The sequence below is a fragment of the Hippocampus bargibanti genome, linkage group LG12 (genome assembly GCF_051943395.1).
Source record: "Hippocampus bargibanti isolate YZ-2025 linkage group LG12, ASM5194339v1, whole genome shotgun sequence".
Lineage (NCBI taxonomy): Eukaryota > Metazoa > Chordata > Actinopteri > Syngnathiformes > Syngnathidae > Hippocampus > Hippocampus bargibanti.
The window spans coordinates 18,835,767-18,852,499 of record NC_142745.1 but is presented as its reverse complement, the minus strand read 5'-3'; the positions used below and the strand labels follow the sequence as shown (position 1 = coordinate 18,852,499).

The following is a 16,733-nucleotide window of genomic DNA, read 5'->3' as shown; positions in this document are numbered from 1 at the left end:
TCTCATCTTTTTCACTTTTTAAAAATCAACTACATATGTTTATAAATTGTTGAAGTACTCTTACCTTCATTTTTCACCATGAAACCTGTATAAAACATGGAACAATTGCAATAGTATGCTTTTTTTAGGAAACATTTGGTCATACACCCATTCGGACTTCAGAATAAACTGGATGTGTCATTTAAAGAAGAACCGACACCATTTTTTTGTTTCTTAACTGACATCAGAAAAACTTTTATAGCATCTAAAATACCCAAAATACGCAGGCTGATATCCATCCATCCATTTTCCGTACCACTTATTCTTCATTAGGGTCGCGGGGGGTGCTGGAGCCTATAGCAGGGCACACAAAGACGTACAACAGTCACTCTCACACTCATACCTAGGGATAATTTGGAGTGGTCAATCTGCCTGCCATGCATGTTTTTGGAGCGTGGGAGGAAAACGGAGGACCTGGAACAAAAACCTATGCGGGCCCAGGGAGAACATGCAAACTCCACACAGGGAGACGGACTGGGACCTCGCACTGGCGCCTCTGCACTGTGAAGGCGGTGTGCTCACCACTCGCCCACCGGGCCGCCCGCAGGCTGATATTTTTAGCCAAATGAAAAACACCAATAAAAATGACTGAAAGTCTCCCAAAACTACTTCAAAATTATCTGAGAAAGTTTCAGTTTCAGAAGGTCCCGCTCCCTTGTTCGTGACGTCACGCCAGGACGTCTTGCGTTGCTCTAGAATCAAAACAATGGCTTCAGAGAGTTCAGATTCGTGAAGATGCTTTCTTGTTACTCATCCAGTTGTGAATATGATTCAAATAGTTCTGAAGAGGAAAGCATAAATGTTTGCAATCGATTAAAGAAGTCATTCCGTGTCAGTTTGAGGTGTCTGGACAGCAATGTAGCGCCCAGAAAATGCACAAGATGGCGCCAAAGCTCAGTTGGAAATGGGCTTTTTTGTCTGCTGGGAATTTGTGTCAACTAGAATCAAATAGTAGTCTTGGTGCAACACACAACGATTCACCATTGCGTTATTTATGTGTTTTCCTTCTAATTTCGCCATCAAGGATCAACACGAAGTTTTCAGACCAAAGTACCCAAAATGCATTGTGTGTCTCGGTCAGGGGCATTCCCTCTGTGACGTGATGTCAGGAATCATCACCAACTCAAAAACAAGACTTCCTGAATATTCAGTGCGAGTCTTAAAACGTAAAATATAGCTATATGCCGTGGAATCTTTGTAAAATACGCTCAGTAGAAGTCATTTGAAGTGATTTTACAAATTATGGACACAACTTGTCCGGGGGCGTCGGTTGTCCTTTAAAAGTCTATAGGCGCACCTCTAAACATGGTCCATGTTCAAATGAGGGTTAGACTGTGCATTTTCCGCTCATCCTGAAATTTCACCCAGAAGTCAAGTTATCAACATTTTGTGGGTGGTGGAAACGGGCACTGTAATTTCCAGATGGCTCTCGGCACAACGTTTTGACATTACTTCAAGGCTAACAATGAGCTCCTTTTCGCATCAGTGCAACAAAACCAAACAAGAACACTTTGCAGCACAATACATGCTCATTCGCCGCCTGTTGCTTGCAAATCTACTCTGGCGAATGCTGTCGAGGAAAATTAAGCTGTCGAGTGACCTTTCAGCCACAGGAATTTGAAGCCCGCTGTGGAATTCTCTTGAGGTTGATGAGGCTTCAGAAAGCACTGCATGCTTGTTTGTGCTGTAATTCTGTGTTTGAATTTTATGTTGTTGAGGGTTTAAAAGGGTCGAGATTGCTTTGTGGAAAAGGCTGAACAGTCACTGAACATTGGGAAGACACCAAGGCAACTCTGTCGGTTTGATGTATTTATTTATGTATTTATTTGTTTATTAAGCCTTGCCCATTGGCCACATGGCATCTTGGAAAACAGGTGAAGATGTGATTCAAGTTGATCACGTAACACACCTTCTGCATGCTGATGGTTAAAAAAAATTCTACCGCCCTCTGCAGGAGACTCGAAGCCGTGAAGCGCGGCCAAAAGCACACGATCATAAAAGCACTATTGTAGTTGTACTATTGACGTTGGTCTGCAGGTTATGGGGAGATCCACACACAAAAATGTTTGAAGTGTTTACTTTCATACAAAAAAAAGTTGGATTTTGCTTTCACTAAAACAAAGTGCTAAGACACCTTAAGTCATTGTTCAATCAGCGTCCCATTTGGGGACGGCAAGTGGCAAAGCACCAATTGATGTTTCGAGGCCGTCATGGGGAATTGTCACTCGAGGAAGCTGTCCAGTGTCAGGCAAGGTCCCTTCAACGTTGGCTTGCTCACCTTTTTTCTTCTGGCTTTTATGAGTGGGCGAAACTCTGCCAACGGAGACTGTGGAGGAGGCTCGGGTTAAGGAACACTGCCAGACACTTTTACACTGCTCGTGACGTTAAAGGACAACCGACACCATTTTTTGTTTCCTGACATCAGAAAAACGTTTTATACCATCTGAAATACCCAAAACACACAGGCTGATATTTTTTGTCAAATGTAAAACGTCAATAAAAATGAGTTAGTGTTCCAAAACTACTTCAAAAGTTTCAGAAGGTTCCGCCCCCTTGTTCGTGATGTCACACCAGGACGTCTTCGCCTTGCTTTAGAATCAAAACAATGGCTTCAGAATCAGAGAAGATGCTTTCTTGTTACTCATCCAGTTATGAATATGATTGAAATAGTTCTGAAGAGGAAAGCATAAATGTTTGCAATCGATTGAAGAAGTACTTGCGTATCAATTTGAGCCATCAGGACTCCAATGTAGCGTCCCAGAAAATGCAGAAGATTGCGCCGAAGCCCCGTTGGAAATGGGCTGATTTGTCTGCTGGGAATTTGTGTCAGCTAGTATCAAATAGTAGTCTTGGTGCAACACACAACGATTCACCATCGCGTCATTTATGTGTTTTCCTTCTAATTTCGCCATCAACACAAAGTTCTCAGACCAAACAAAGTACCCAAAATGCATTGTGTGTCGCTTTCTCGGTCAGGGGCGTTCCAGGTGGGACGTCATGTCAGGCATCGTCATCAACAAGACTTCCAGAATATTCAGTGCGAGTCTTAAAACGTAAAATCTAGCTATATGCCGTGGAATCTTTGTAAAATATGCTCAGTAGAAGTCATTTTACAAATTTTGGACACAATTTGTCCGGAGGTGTCGGTTGTCCTTAGTATTCGCTGTTGTTGTTTTTTTTTTCTGGAGCTTTGCCATTTGGAGATAGAGGAACTTGGCAAAAAATCTTGTTGCTATTGTGAAGCAAGGGTGTTTTATTATGTTAGCAAACGGGTGTCAAAGTCAAGGCACGCGGGCCAAATGTGGCCCAACAAATCATTTTTTTCTGCCCGTGAAAGCAAATCAAGCATGTCAGGTTCCATGATGCTTGCTAAGGTCCGAATCAAAATTTCTAATTTTCCCATCTAAACCACAGTAGGAGTCATTATTTGTGACTTCAAATTTGAAAAACACTTATTCATTAATTTGTTGTGCGCTCGACATGTAATATGTGGAGGGGATTAAACATTATGCTTCCCCAAATTCATAACACCCTGCGAGAGGAAGCTACAATGGGGCCCGCGGCAAAGATGATTTTGATACCCTTGTATTAGCTTGATTGCAAATTGTGGCCTGCTGCTGCAAACCACGCAGGGGTCTTCTCTGTGGTACAAACTGGTTTTTATGAAGTTGACATGATGCTTGGATTTTTTTGCTCAAGTTAAAATAATTGCCAAACTATTTTCCTTGACTTCTGATTTCAAAACGGGCTATTGTGTGTTGATGCGAAAAAAATAGTGATGGCAAAATTGGCATGAAGTTGGCATAGATGGCGCCGGCAGCTCAAAAGGATACAGGTTGGATAAATTTGGTTCGTCCTCCTAATCCATCGTAGCCACTTTGCACCTGAAAAAGAAGCTTTCCAATTTAGGTCACGATTGGGGTGAAAAGCAATCGCATTGAAAGACATTCAAAATAAAAAGTGTGCGTTGACATACAGTTCCGAGCTTCCTCCGAGGGTCCAGCATGCCCCCAAAGGTCTTCTTTCTGAACAGGAGAGAGTTCCTCAAAAAAGGATCCGCGCCTGCATCCTGCTCTCGGGCCTAAGAAGAGACAAAACTCACTTGAAATTTGGAAGCAGACCTTGGCAAAGCGCTACTTGAACTTACCTTGCCGAACGTGGAGGCGCCCTCATTGTGTGTGGGAGCAAATGATTGTTGAATGTTGATTCTGCACATTCAGAATCAGCAATGAGTTAAGGGCAAAATAACAATGCAGACGATAAACACAAAGGCGCATACGGTTGACGGTCAAAGCGCATCTTCTTGGTTGCAGTCTTTACTGGTCTCTTGGCCGCGTCATCTGGTGTAGCGACATCGTAGGTCAAGTTGAGATCAATGTCATCGCCGTCGATGGGCGGGTGGAGGTGAGGCTGGTTCAGGTCGATTGGGGCCGGGCTGCATGAGAAGCCAGGGGGAAAAAAAGCCAGATGAGCAGAAATCATTGAAATTGAAATGTGTGGAGCAACGGGCGTGCTTGCGGGGAATGTACCTCTCAAAGACAAGCCGACTAAGCGCCTCATTTGTCCTTGTTGGGGTGCTCAGAGATTTCTGAAGAAACTCCACTTTCTTTTTCAAACTCTACAGAATGAAATGTATGCAGTCAAACAAGGATTCTTCAGACAGCCAAGTGTCTGTTGTATAAGGTGCACCCAAAAGCCTTGATTTTCTTGAAAAGATGATCCTCTGCCCGATACATCAGTGCGCCTTATATGTGAATTAATATTGAGCAGAAACCGGTCTCGCAACGACTGTCAGGAGGCATAAACTCCATTGCCAGTCCTGTAGAAGAAGTATTATGTAACTCCAGCCTCTACTGTAGCATCTTATAATAATGTGGTGTGCCTTATATTTGGAAACCTTTTTTTTCATTCATTGAAGGTGCGCCATATACATGGAAACTGATTGAAAAGACACCATTCAAGGGGGGTGGACCTTATACTCCTGTGCAGCTTATACACTGGAAAATATGATAATTCTGTTGCTGCACCTTACCGATATCTCTCTGTCCGCACCGGTGAGATCGTTTTGCAGAGACTTCATGTCCTCTTTGGTTTGATTTACTTCCACCGAGGCTTTTTGCATCTACAGGACACGCACAGAATGAGATGGGAAAATTGGGATCACAGCATCCGAAACAACACTCGCAATTTTTGACCTTCCACTCACCTTGCAGTTGGAGGTGAGCACTTCTCTGCGCAGTTTCTCACACGTGTCGTTTGAAGACTTCAAGGTCGCCTTTAAATTGTCATACTCTCTACAACACAGGTGTCAAAGTCAAAGCCAAATCTGGCCCGCCACATCATTTCATTTGGCCCGTGAAAGCAAATCATGCATGTCTACGATGCTTGCTAAAGTCTGAACGAAAATTTTAAATTGTCGTATGTAAACCACACTAATAGTCATTATACTTGACTTCTGATTAGAAAACTAGTTATTCATACATTTGTTTTCCACTCTAGATGTAATATGTGGAGGGGATTAAACATTCTCATCACTTGCTCAAAATAATAACGGCCCTCCAGCGGCAAAAAATACGTTTGACACTGATCTACAAGAAAAAAAAAAACAATGCAGGCAATGCTTTAAATGTGTGGACGATGACTGACGTCCTATCCGTGGAGAATTCCTTCAGATTTAAGTGACAATTCAGATGTTTTTTTAAACTCTCGCATGGCACAGGTCAAACATGAGCCAACTGGAAAACTTTAGGACAGAATCAGACATCTTCCAAATGTGAAGAGCAATTTCAAATACAGTCAAACCTCGGTTTTCAAAAGTCTTGATTCGCTGGTTTGTAACCGAAAATGATATATCGACTAAAGTGTGCACCTGAATGCACCACTCGACTCCCTTCCGCTTCCTAATAATAACAATAACAACAACAATAATAATAATAATAATAATTAAAATAATAATTTCTCCACTGTGAGACTAATAAAGACATATCCAATCCAATCCAATAATACATTTAATTTATAAGCGCCTTTCACAGCACCCAAGGACACTTTACAATTAAAAGAACAATAAACACCAGAGCAATAAAACCATAATGCAATTTTAAACAGATGTGTTTTTAGGTGGGATTTGAAAGTGGGAAGAGAGTCAATAATTCGGATGTTGGGTGGAAATGAGTTCGAGAGTTTGGAAGCAGACGTCACTTCTTCCTGTTGCGTCTCATTGTAATCGACGATTATCCTCATGTAGCAATCCATTGTGAGCAGGCGTGTTTGTATTTTTCAATCGAGATATAAACGACGTAAAAGCTTGGCCAAAACAAACATGCGAATCAAACCTCTGAAGATGGAGGACACTGATTCACTGTGGCGACCCCTTCAAGGGAAAAGCCAAAAGGAAAAGAAGATATCAATAAAAAGCAGAAATTAATTATAATGGGAAATGTTTCAGTTTTCGACCAAATCGGTTTTCGAACAGGTTTCTGGAACCGATTATGGTTGAAAACCGACATTTGACTGTAGTATTTGGAAAATATGTCAATACGTCATCATCTGTGCACATCAGATGTGTAACTTCAAATGCACATTTAAATAGATGAGAGGCGGAGATTTATGAATTATAATGGAGGCAAAGCTATAGTAGTATAGCCTGAAAATGATCAAAGTCTCTTCGTCATACATACTTTTTGAGTGAGATACAGTAGATTGAGAGCTGCTCCACAGCATTCTGACTCACACCCATGTCCGTGATCATGGACTCTACTTCAGCTCGTTGACCCTGTAACAAAACGCCCATGCTGGAGACGCACGAGCAGTGTAAGAACAGATTTTTGGTGCTCCAAAGGAGGAAGCAGAACAATTACTGTGGCATTCATAATGAAAGCAGCCACATTTATGTGAGTCGACTTTGGGGGCAGTTACTTTTCAAAGGTTTTGATTTTGGTCCTCAGCTTCCGGGCCTCGTCCTTGGCAGCCTGAGCATCATCATGTTGAGCCTCCAGATAAGTCATTTGTTTCTGTGAGATAATATTAAATGCAAAATGTGTACACTGTGGGACAAAATCGGGAAAATAATAATAATATGATCGTAAATTTCCATGACGATGAACAGATTGCATACCTTGAGAGCAGAACACAGCAGGTCCTTCTCGAAAATCTCTTTTCGCATGCTGTCCAAGTCTCTCCTCTGCACTTCCACGGAGTCCTTCAAATCATCCACGGTTTTCTGTTTGCTCCGGCAGTCTCTTTCTAGAAAAAACATCAAACGTCTTTTTCATTAATTTGGAATCGTTGTGGAACTGAAATAATAGTTACACAAAAAAAAGTTTACCTTTCATGCTTAAGAGGGCCCTTAGCCTATGAAGCTCATTCTAAGAGATAAACCACACAGTTGCTATATAATAAACTCATTGGTTTAGTACACATCTTCAAGTGTAATCTTGAAGTACCTCCAAGCTTTCTGGATCCGGTGGACGCGCTTCTTCGGAGCCAATGTCAAAGAAGAGCTTGTGGATGATGTGCCGAGTGTTGGCCTACACACAAAGGACAACGTTCTGTAAGGCAAGGTCAACAAGGGCGAGAAAGTGATGTGCTGATACGTGATGGCAAAATGACCTGCTTCCGACACTGGGGGCATGTTTTTGTCGGCGCTGTTTTAAACCATTGAAGGAGGCTAGTGGGCCAGGGGAAATAAAGCAAACAATACAATGGAAAGTAATGAAAGTACTCAATTGTAGTTCAATAGGTTGACGTTACCAGTCACTGTGGAAAGTGTGTCCGCAGTTGATAGCAGCGACATCCTTGGAGTGATCGAATAGATCGCAGCAAATGATGCAAAAAGCGCGAATAGGCATCTTAATCCCAGGAAAGTCACCCTGTTGTGAAGGCAGGAACACACGTACACGCACATTTCACAAACTTGCTTGTGAATGACATGGCATGAACTGGTTAAAACGTGAGCCACTCTGTTGTTAGCCAACACCGACGATTAGCCTCAACGGTTGCTTCATCAGTCACCGTTATACTTACCAAAGCGGGGCCTTGGGTTACTGCATTGTCCGTTGGAAACAATACATCCCTCTTATGTTAAATTTATTTGTGAGTATATTTGTGTATGGTCTCGATAAAAAAGGAGTGTGTTACGGCGACTTTCGACTCTCCTGGTCGCGAGCCGCCAAACGTTCAAATACATAACTTGGACCGCCCATGATGGTGCGTTCAAAGCCCCTTTCCTTAACCCTTTACATAAATATTCGTGTTTTTATTTGCTGCATTACACAGATAATATTGATGGTATTTTTCATTATCAATATAAACTATTTTTTTTTCTCTATGAGTACGTATTGGGAACATTCGCAGTCGGTTCTTCTTTGGTCTCATACTGATGTGAACTTTATTTCCCACATTCCACTATTGCCACTTCCGTATTCGCGCGAGGCAAAATTCTTTCTACGTTTGACAAGCAGGAAGAAGACGATTCATTTGACATTTATAGTATATTTCATTAGAAATTTTAACTACATTTTGTTTCCTTATAAATATATTTCGAGAACACTTCACAGTCGGTTCTTCTCTGGTCTCACACTGAAGTGAACTCCATTTCCCACAATACCCACTTCCTCATTCGCGCTATACCAAATTATGTCTACGATCGGCAAGCAGGAAGAAGACGATTTCCCTCAGCTAGCAAGTTCACTGCGATAACTGAAGAAATTCTGTGCGTAGCAGCCGACGGTTCTGGAAATGAAAGGTAGCGGTTTGTTAATGGCTTAAAAAGGCAACTAAAAAGCCATGCAAATTTAAGACATACGTTCGATGATCTGATCGAAAGTCAGTTGTCAAGTCTGTAGTGTCTGCCTAATTAGTTCTGTTTGACCCCTTCCGAGTGTAAACAACAACAACAAGAACAACAACGACGACTTTAGAACGTGTGTTTGTGTCAGGACCACCCCGGTTGTTTTGGATCGTGTGTCAGCCGTCACGTTCGAGTTGACACATGAAATATGTCACTCATCTTTCTAGTGTATTCAATTCAATGAATGGTGAACATGATTTGCAACCTATTGTATTTTACTTTTATCTATGCTGAACTCATTCACTGCCAGACGTGCACAAATTTGTCCACTCTAGTGCCAGGGGTTTTTCGTTATTTTCACTCAAATTGCAGGAGCCACACAATATCGAATTTTAGGACTACACAAACATTCCCTTCTTTCATCATTTGAACATTGTGACTATAACAGATTACTACAGGAGGAATTCACCTGACAAACAAAATAAAACTAACACGTGTGAATGCGCCCCTGGACTTCGGGGTGAGTGGTCCGGCCTGCTTCTGCTGGTCCGTCGCAGATCGGGTAAAGTATCACGGCTGCCACTCATCGGAGAAATCTGGATCCAGCTCAAAGTCACTCGACAGATCACACTCACTTAGTGCTGCAGCTATGCTGCCAGTACAATATTGTGTCAGTGTAGACTGCTTATAATAATCGTAACGAACGCGCTTCGCCATGAACGCCGCTCCTCTGTGTTCTTCACGGGGCGATTGAAGGCTGCATTTTTTTAGCGATATGCAACGGCTTTTCCCCCTCGTGGGAGGGAAATGCATTACCTACAGTTCTGATATTCACACACAAGATAGACAGTGACTTGATCGATCTTCACCCTCTCGCAAAAATAAAGCAAGGGAATGGTGTTCTCTGGCAGATTTTAAATTCCTGAATAAATTCGTGAATGGCAGCGAATGAGTAAACACGTTCCGATGTCTTTGGAATTGGGTTTGTCTAAATTTTTGTGTGTACTTCCTCCAAGGTGTCTGTGGGAGCTCACCGTAACAGTGATGGATGAAGAACGCCAAAGACCGTCTGTGCCGTGGGAGAATGGCACATTGGCACCTGCACACCACCTTTGCATCGAGAGGGCTGACAGTCCCACACCTGGCCTGGTGGAGGGAACAGAACCAGGTGAGGCTGTCCAAAATTCAGCCACAAGTCAATTTCATCCGACATTTTGGTCTTCATGAATGACCAAAAGAAACGTGATCCATATACACGTATTTTTGAGACTGCTTGGGTAGGAGGACAGGTTGTACCTTTTATCGTGAAGGCTTTTCATTTTTGCTTTTGAGAAAACAACCTTGTTCCACACGCTAAATGCAGTTACATAAGATCTATTCTTAGCTTTGGTTTCTCATACTGACTCAACCATTGAAAGTTTGTAAGATGAACATTATAATAATGGAAATAAAAGTTCTAAAGGTATTCGTCCCTTTGTCGCAGGAAATGGGAAGAGACCCGTTTAGTTGTGTTCGTCCTGATTCCCACTATTATGCATGCTCAGTCTTGAACCGACTTTATGGGGGCTATCAATGGAACATAGTGGTCGTCGGTTAATGTTAGCATTCAAGTTTCCACCAGCGCTTTTCCTATTTTGACAAGTCCTCAGGGGGTGGAGGGTGAAAGTACCCATTGTGCTGTGTGACAAAACATGCATACAGAATGACATTGTCACTTATTAACTGCCCTTTAGTGTGAAAGTGATGGCATGAATTGCACGACTAATTCTTCTACTACGACAAAAAGCCCAAACACAAAAAGGCCACACACATACCAACTTAGCCTTTTTTTTGGTCCAACACAGAAAACGGATGACCTCTTTAAGGACAACCAACACAATTTTTTTGTTTCCTAACTGACATCAGAAAAATGTTTTATAGCATCTGAAATACCCAAAACACGCAGGCTGATAATTTTAGTCAAATGAAAAACACCAATAAAAATGACTTAAAGTGTCCCAAAACTGCCACAAAATGAGCTCGGAACTGGGAATATTCAGAAAATGCCGCCCTCTTGTCACACCAGGATACTCCTCCACAAAATGCCTTGCTCCAGTATCAAAACAATGGCTTCAGAGAGTTCAGATTCAGAGAAGATGCTTTCTTGTTACTGATCCAGTAATGAATATGATTCAAATAGTTCTGAAGTGGAAAGCATAAATGTTCGCAATAGAATAAAGGAGTCCTTCCGTATCAATTCGAGCCGCCTGGACTCCAATGTAGCGTACCAGAAAATGCACAAGATGGCGCACAAGCTCCGTTGGAAATGGGCTGATTTGTCTGCTGGGAATTTGTGTAAACTTGCACCTTCTTTATGCGTGTTACCGCAATTGTCTGCGACACACAACGATTCACCCTTGCGTTATTTATGGGGTTTTCCTTCTAATTTCGCGATCAACACAGTGTTTTCAGATGAAAAAAAGTGCCCAAAATGCATTGTGTGTCGCTTTCTCGGTCAGGGGCGTTCCAAATTTGACGTCACGTACGGGATCAACATCAACTAAAAAAAAAGACTTCCTGAATATTCAGCGCGAGTCTTAAAACGTAAAATATAGCTATATGCGGTGGAATCTTTGTAAAATGCGCTCAGTAGAAGTCATTTGAAGTGATTTTACAAATTATGGACGCAACTTGTCTGAAGGTGTCGGTTGTCCTTTAAGTATTTGTTTAAAAAACAAAAGGTGCCCTTGCCCACTCCAAAATGTTGATTTTTGTGCTTTGTCGTTTCATTTTTCTTGTCTTCTGCCTATTGTTCATGCTTCATCAAATTTCGTACCCATCGCACTATCAATGAACACGAGTCTGGTTTTTCACAGGTGCAGGTCAAAAAAGCGCCATGTTTGTCCATGCGCAGTCCTTCGAGGATCTGACCGCGGAGGCCGAAGAGGCCCGCAAGGAGGCTGAGGTGTTCAGATCTCGAGAGTGCGCCGAGGATGTCGGAGTGCTAGCGGAAGAGAAAATAGTGGATCAACGCAACATTCCACCACCGGACCACAGTAGCAAAGAGGAGGATGTGTCCAGCGAGGCTTGGAGGAGTCACAAAAAGCACGTGTTTGTTCTGAGCGAGGCAGGAAAGCCCATTTATACCCGCTATGGAACGGAGGAGGCTCTGTCCAGCACCATGGGGTAATGATGGCCCTTGTATCTTTTGTCGAGGCCGAGAACAACATCATCCGCTCCATTCATGCAGGTAATGGTGTGTGTTTTTTAAGCTAACGGCTGACAAAATAATATTAATAATTATATATAATACTATATAATAATAATTAATTATTATAATACATTTTATTTTAAGCGCCTTTCAAAGCTCTCAAGGACACGTTACAGTCACAGACAAGCATAGATACTATAATAAATAAAATACAATTACAAATAGAATAAAATAAATAAAATACAATTATGAATAGTAACAAGAGATAGAGCTACACAGAAGATGCAATTTTAAATAGGTGGGTTTTGAGATGGGACTTGATGGTGGGAAGAGAATCCATGTTACGAATGTTGGGAGGAAGTGAGTTCCAAAGTTTGGGGGCAGAGCAGCTGAAGGCTCTGTCCCCCATTGTGCAGAGACCGCAGGGAGGGGCACACACAGGCGGAGGGATGAAGAGGATCTGAGCGAACGAGAGAGGGAATAGAAATTTGAAGAAGGTCAGATAGGTATGGGGGGAAAGGTTATGGATAGCTTTAAATGTATAAAGAAGAATGTTAAAGTTCATTCTATGTTTGACCGGGAGCCAGTGGAGCTCTTGGAGGACAGGGGTGATGTGGTGAAAGGATGAGGTTCTGGGCTGAAGAGTTCTGGACGAGTTGAAGTTTGTGGAGAAGCTTCTGAGGGACACTAAGGAGAAGTGAATTGCAATAGTCAATCCAGGAGGTGACAAGACTATGAACGAGGATAGCAGTGGTGTGAGGGGTGAGAGACGAGTAAAGACGATTGATATTGCGTCAGTGGAAGTGAAAATGTAGGCTTGCTTTGTCGTCTTTCCCGGCGAGGTGAGAAAACCATACGGGCGAGCCTTGACAAATTTAAAGCCTCTACGGTGCTAACAATTAGATCCAGTCACGAGCCGTGCATTTGACAGCTAGGCCTTCAGTCCTGCTCCATCTGAATCAAACTAACCCTAAATAACTTTTTATGACGATACAACCTTTACTGCAGCTATAGCTGCGACTCATAAAAAGTGTGGTGTGAATGACTACAAGTCCACTAGAGGGTACCGTTAGCCAGGAAATAACTTGTAAAAGGCAAGCTAGAAGGCCTTGGTGTTGCCTACTCGATATCTGATTGGTTCAAACAACAGTTTGATCGACACTTATTTAATGCTACAGGGCCTGCAGAACTGATTGTTAATGCCTACAGGTCGATGTCTGCCCCTGGTAACAAATGTGAGACTAATCCAATCCTATAAGGCCTGAAATGTGATTGCAGGCCCTGACGGTCCACCACTGATTAGATCCCAGAACCGATGTTTGTTTCCGAATGCATTTCCCGTGGACGCAAACAAGATCTTTTTGTGAGAAAGTTGACTGACCGTGTCTGTGTGATGTCTTATCTCAGATGGCTGCAAGGTGGTTTTCCTCACCAAGAGTCCACTGGTCCTGGTGGGTGTGTCCCGCGCCTGCCGCTCGGACAAAGAGCTCCTGAGGGAGCTGCAGTACGTCTACTATCAGATTGTCAGCCTGCTCACCCTCACGCAGCTCAACCACATCTTCCAACACAAGCAGAACTATGACTTGCGGCGCCTCCTGGCCGGCTCCGAGTATCTCACCGACAGCCTTCTCCATCGTCTGGATCATGACCCGGGCCTGCTGCTCAGCGCCGTCACCTGCCTGCCTCTGGCCAGCTCCTCCAGGGGCGTCATTTCGTCCAGCCTGCAGGCCGCCAAATCCAAAAATCTTGTGTTCTCCATTTTGCTGGCTGGAGACCGGCTGGTGACTCTGGTTCGGAAGAAGGACCAGTTCCTACACCACATAGACTTGCACCTTGTCTTCAATCTGGTGGGGTCCTCTTCGTCTTTCCGCGAAGGCGAAGGCTGGACGCCCATCTGTCTACCAAAGTTCAACACGGCGGGATTTTTCCACGCTCACATTTCCTATTTGGAACCCGCTTCGGAGTTGTGCCTTATCCTGGTCTCAACCGACCGAGAGGACTTTTTCAACATGTCGGACTGTAAGCAAAAGTTTTTCGACAGGCTGAGTAAGCGCAGTGCTTATCAAGCCCTGAAGGAGGCACTGAAGACTCGCAGCTATTCTGTTCCACAAATTGGCGTTCCAGAACTCCGGCACTTCCTTTACAAATCAAAGAGCTCTGGGCTGTATACCAGGTGGGGAGCAATATTTCCAGAAAATCTCGCTTCCATTATGCCACCTTCACCAAAGCCTACGATTATGATACGGAGAAAAACAAATGTGTCATCCATACTCCACAAATCACAATGAAGCCATTTGGGTTTTCATTACCGGATCACATTACTGTATATGATGTACACCAAGGGTGTCAAAGTCATTTTTTTGCCGCAGGCCACATTGTAGTTACGGTTTCATCTCAAGGGTCGTTATGAATTTGGGGAAGCCATTAGAATGTTTAATCCCCTCCAAATATTACATCCAGAGCGCACAACAAATGAATGAATAACACGTTTTCAAATTTGAAGTGAAAAATAAGGACTGTTATTGTGGTTTATTTACGACAATTTGAAATTTTGGTTGGGACTTTTGCAATCAGCATAAAATGATGTGGCGGTCCAGATCTGGCTACTGGGCCTTGACTTGGACACCTGTGATGTACACAATATAAAGATGTGTAATTACAACATACCTTATGACGTGAATGTGTGTTTACACCTCCAGTCCAGAGTTTCCTTTGGTGTACCAGTCAGATGAAGAGCAGAGGAGGCTCATGGCTGTGTACCAGGATCTTCACAGTTACGTGCACCATCCGACCAGGCCCTTACGCTCCTTCTATCGCTGCGGGGAAACCGAAAACATGATGGCATGGGTAAGTGTGAGCTCACAAAAACAATAAACGATAAAGCGATCAAGCAACAGATTTGTTTGGACAAGACATTGGACACGCTGGCGCGCGTGGCTGCCGCTGCTCACCCGCAGAAAAAAATATCCTGTGACTGTAAAGTGTCCTTGAGAGTTTTGAAAGGCGCTTATAAATAAAATGTATTATTATTATTAAATTAAAACAAACGGCTTGAAGTACAATCATGCTCATCTCCTGTAAATGACTAATAATGGATTTTGTGCCCCGCCTACACCCACTCCTTCCTGGTTCCTCCCACAGGTGACGAGTGGTTTTGAGCTTTACCTGTGCTTCAGTCCCCTGGGCACAAAGGCGTTGGCCGTTTCTGCTGTCAACAAACTACTGAAATGGATTCGGAAGGAGGAAGATCGCCTCTTTATCCTGAGCCACCTCACTTATTGACGCTTCTCTGCCCAAAACCTGACTGTGTTGACTCAGGGGTATGCCTCAATTCCACCTCAAATATATGCACGCCTCATTTCCACTAAATTAATGCTATTATCAGAATAAAATTATCATTGGGAATTTTTTACCCATGTGTTAGTTTTATTCCTTTTAGTATGTTCCTTGGGAAAGGTTTGCATCACTGAGAAAAATAAATAAATTAGATGGATGTATTGAGTTAAGCATCAGTCATAACTGGAATCCTGCTGTGTGCCATTGAGTTATTTTATACATTCCTGTTTTTTCTTTTTTTCTGCCCATGATGACCATGAGTTGCATCTTGCGCCAAATAACGCTCCACAGAGAAATGTCACGGATCACATTAGTAAGTTGTATAAACTCTCATCTTCATGTCAGCTTTGTGTGTCTTAATTTAAATACGCTTGCACTTTGGGATTGATGAAGACCCATGAATCAGTTTATATTCAAGCAAACTCATATCTAGTGCATATAAATTAATATATTAAAATAGGCTGTCTTTCTGTTTTATTTTGCAGTAAAATATAACACTGAAACCCTTGGATACTGTCTCTTTTTGTATTTTTTGGGGGGGCGGGGAGTCGGTACCATCATCTTTGAGTTGTGCAGACCTGCATTGAACATGCATGTTTCCTAAACAATTTAACTGCAAAGTAAAGGAACACTGTACAGTGCAGTTAGCCTATCACAATGTAACTGTAACGACGACTATTACAATAACTGACAGCTCACAGCGAATATAACCGGCCTGCAGCTTTTTGCAAAAAAAAATTCAACAGTCAGGGATGTCGTCATTTGACAAGATATTTATGATTGCGTAGAACCGCAATGATTGCTGTGTACCCTAATAAATGTATTTAACTCTTTTACTGAAGGCCTTTTTTAACTAATTTGTCAAAATGCATCCATAGCTGATGACAATGTAAAAAAAAAAAACGATCACGTAATAAATATTAGCTCTTAGGTCAGCATTTGTAATGGTTCAAGCAATAATTGAAAATAAACTGTTAGAGTTGACAGATTTCAAAATGAGTACGTACATCAATCCATCCATCCAGAACACAGCCTACCATGTTTTTAGAATGTGGGAGGAAACCGGTGGACCTGGAGAAAACCCACTCTGTCCTGGGGAAAACATGCAAACTCCACACAGGGAGCCCATCATGGGTATTGAACTCACGACCGCTGGTTGTTTGAAATCTTGGCTTTTAGGGTTAAAAAGAGGCAACGGCGACAAGAAGCACAAACTACGACTCAACAGATAGGCCATTCATCGCAATTTGAAAGTGTTTGATGTTGTCAATCACACAGTGAAAGTCTTGCTGCTGTCTTATTATTATTGAAGTTGGAGCAACCTTAAAAAGCAATTGTTTTTGGTGCTCAAAATATCCGTCTGACCTGGAAAAAAAAATT

General features: G+C 42.6%; 2 protein-coding genes across 2 annotated transcripts; one reads left to right on the top strand and one right to left on the bottom strand.

The window, feature by feature from the left end:
• Nucleotides 1-541: 541 nt before the first annotated feature.
• On the bottom strand, nt 542-8,214 carry traip (TRAF-interacting protein). The gene is made up of 16 exons (XM_089009824.1): nt 8,062-8,214; nt 7,789-7,907; nt 7,648-7,705; nt 7,482-7,565; nt 7,364-7,403; nt 7,154-7,281; nt 6,955-7,049; nt 6,717-6,830; nt 5,246-5,333; nt 5,072-5,161; nt 4,569-4,657; nt 4,319-4,474; nt 4,187-4,247; nt 4,016-4,120; nt 3,873-3,923; nt 542-2,365 (listed from the first exon to the last, which is right to left on the bottom strand). The coding sequence occupies exons 2-16, from the start codon at nt 7,884-7,886 to the stop codon at nt 2,261-2,263; spliced, it is 1,362 nt and encodes a 453-aa protein (XP_088865950.1). The 5' UTR covers nt 7,887-7,907; nt 8,062-8,214; the 3' UTR covers nt 542-2,260.
• A 452-nt stretch (nt 8,215-8,666) lies between these two features.
• On the top strand, nt 8,667-15,864 carry mon1a (MON1 secretory trafficking family member A). Its single transcript, XM_089011025.1, is given in 7 exon segments — nt 8,667-8,782; nt 9,844-9,995; nt 11,683-11,991; nt 11,994-12,056; nt 13,425-14,190; nt 14,717-14,864; nt 15,159-15,864. Coding segments are annotated over 6 exon segments (1,551 nt in total). The 5' UTR covers nt 8,667-8,782; nt 9,844-9,871; the 3' UTR covers nt 15,300-15,864.
• The last annotated feature ends 869 nt before the right edge of the window (nt 15,865-16,733 follow it).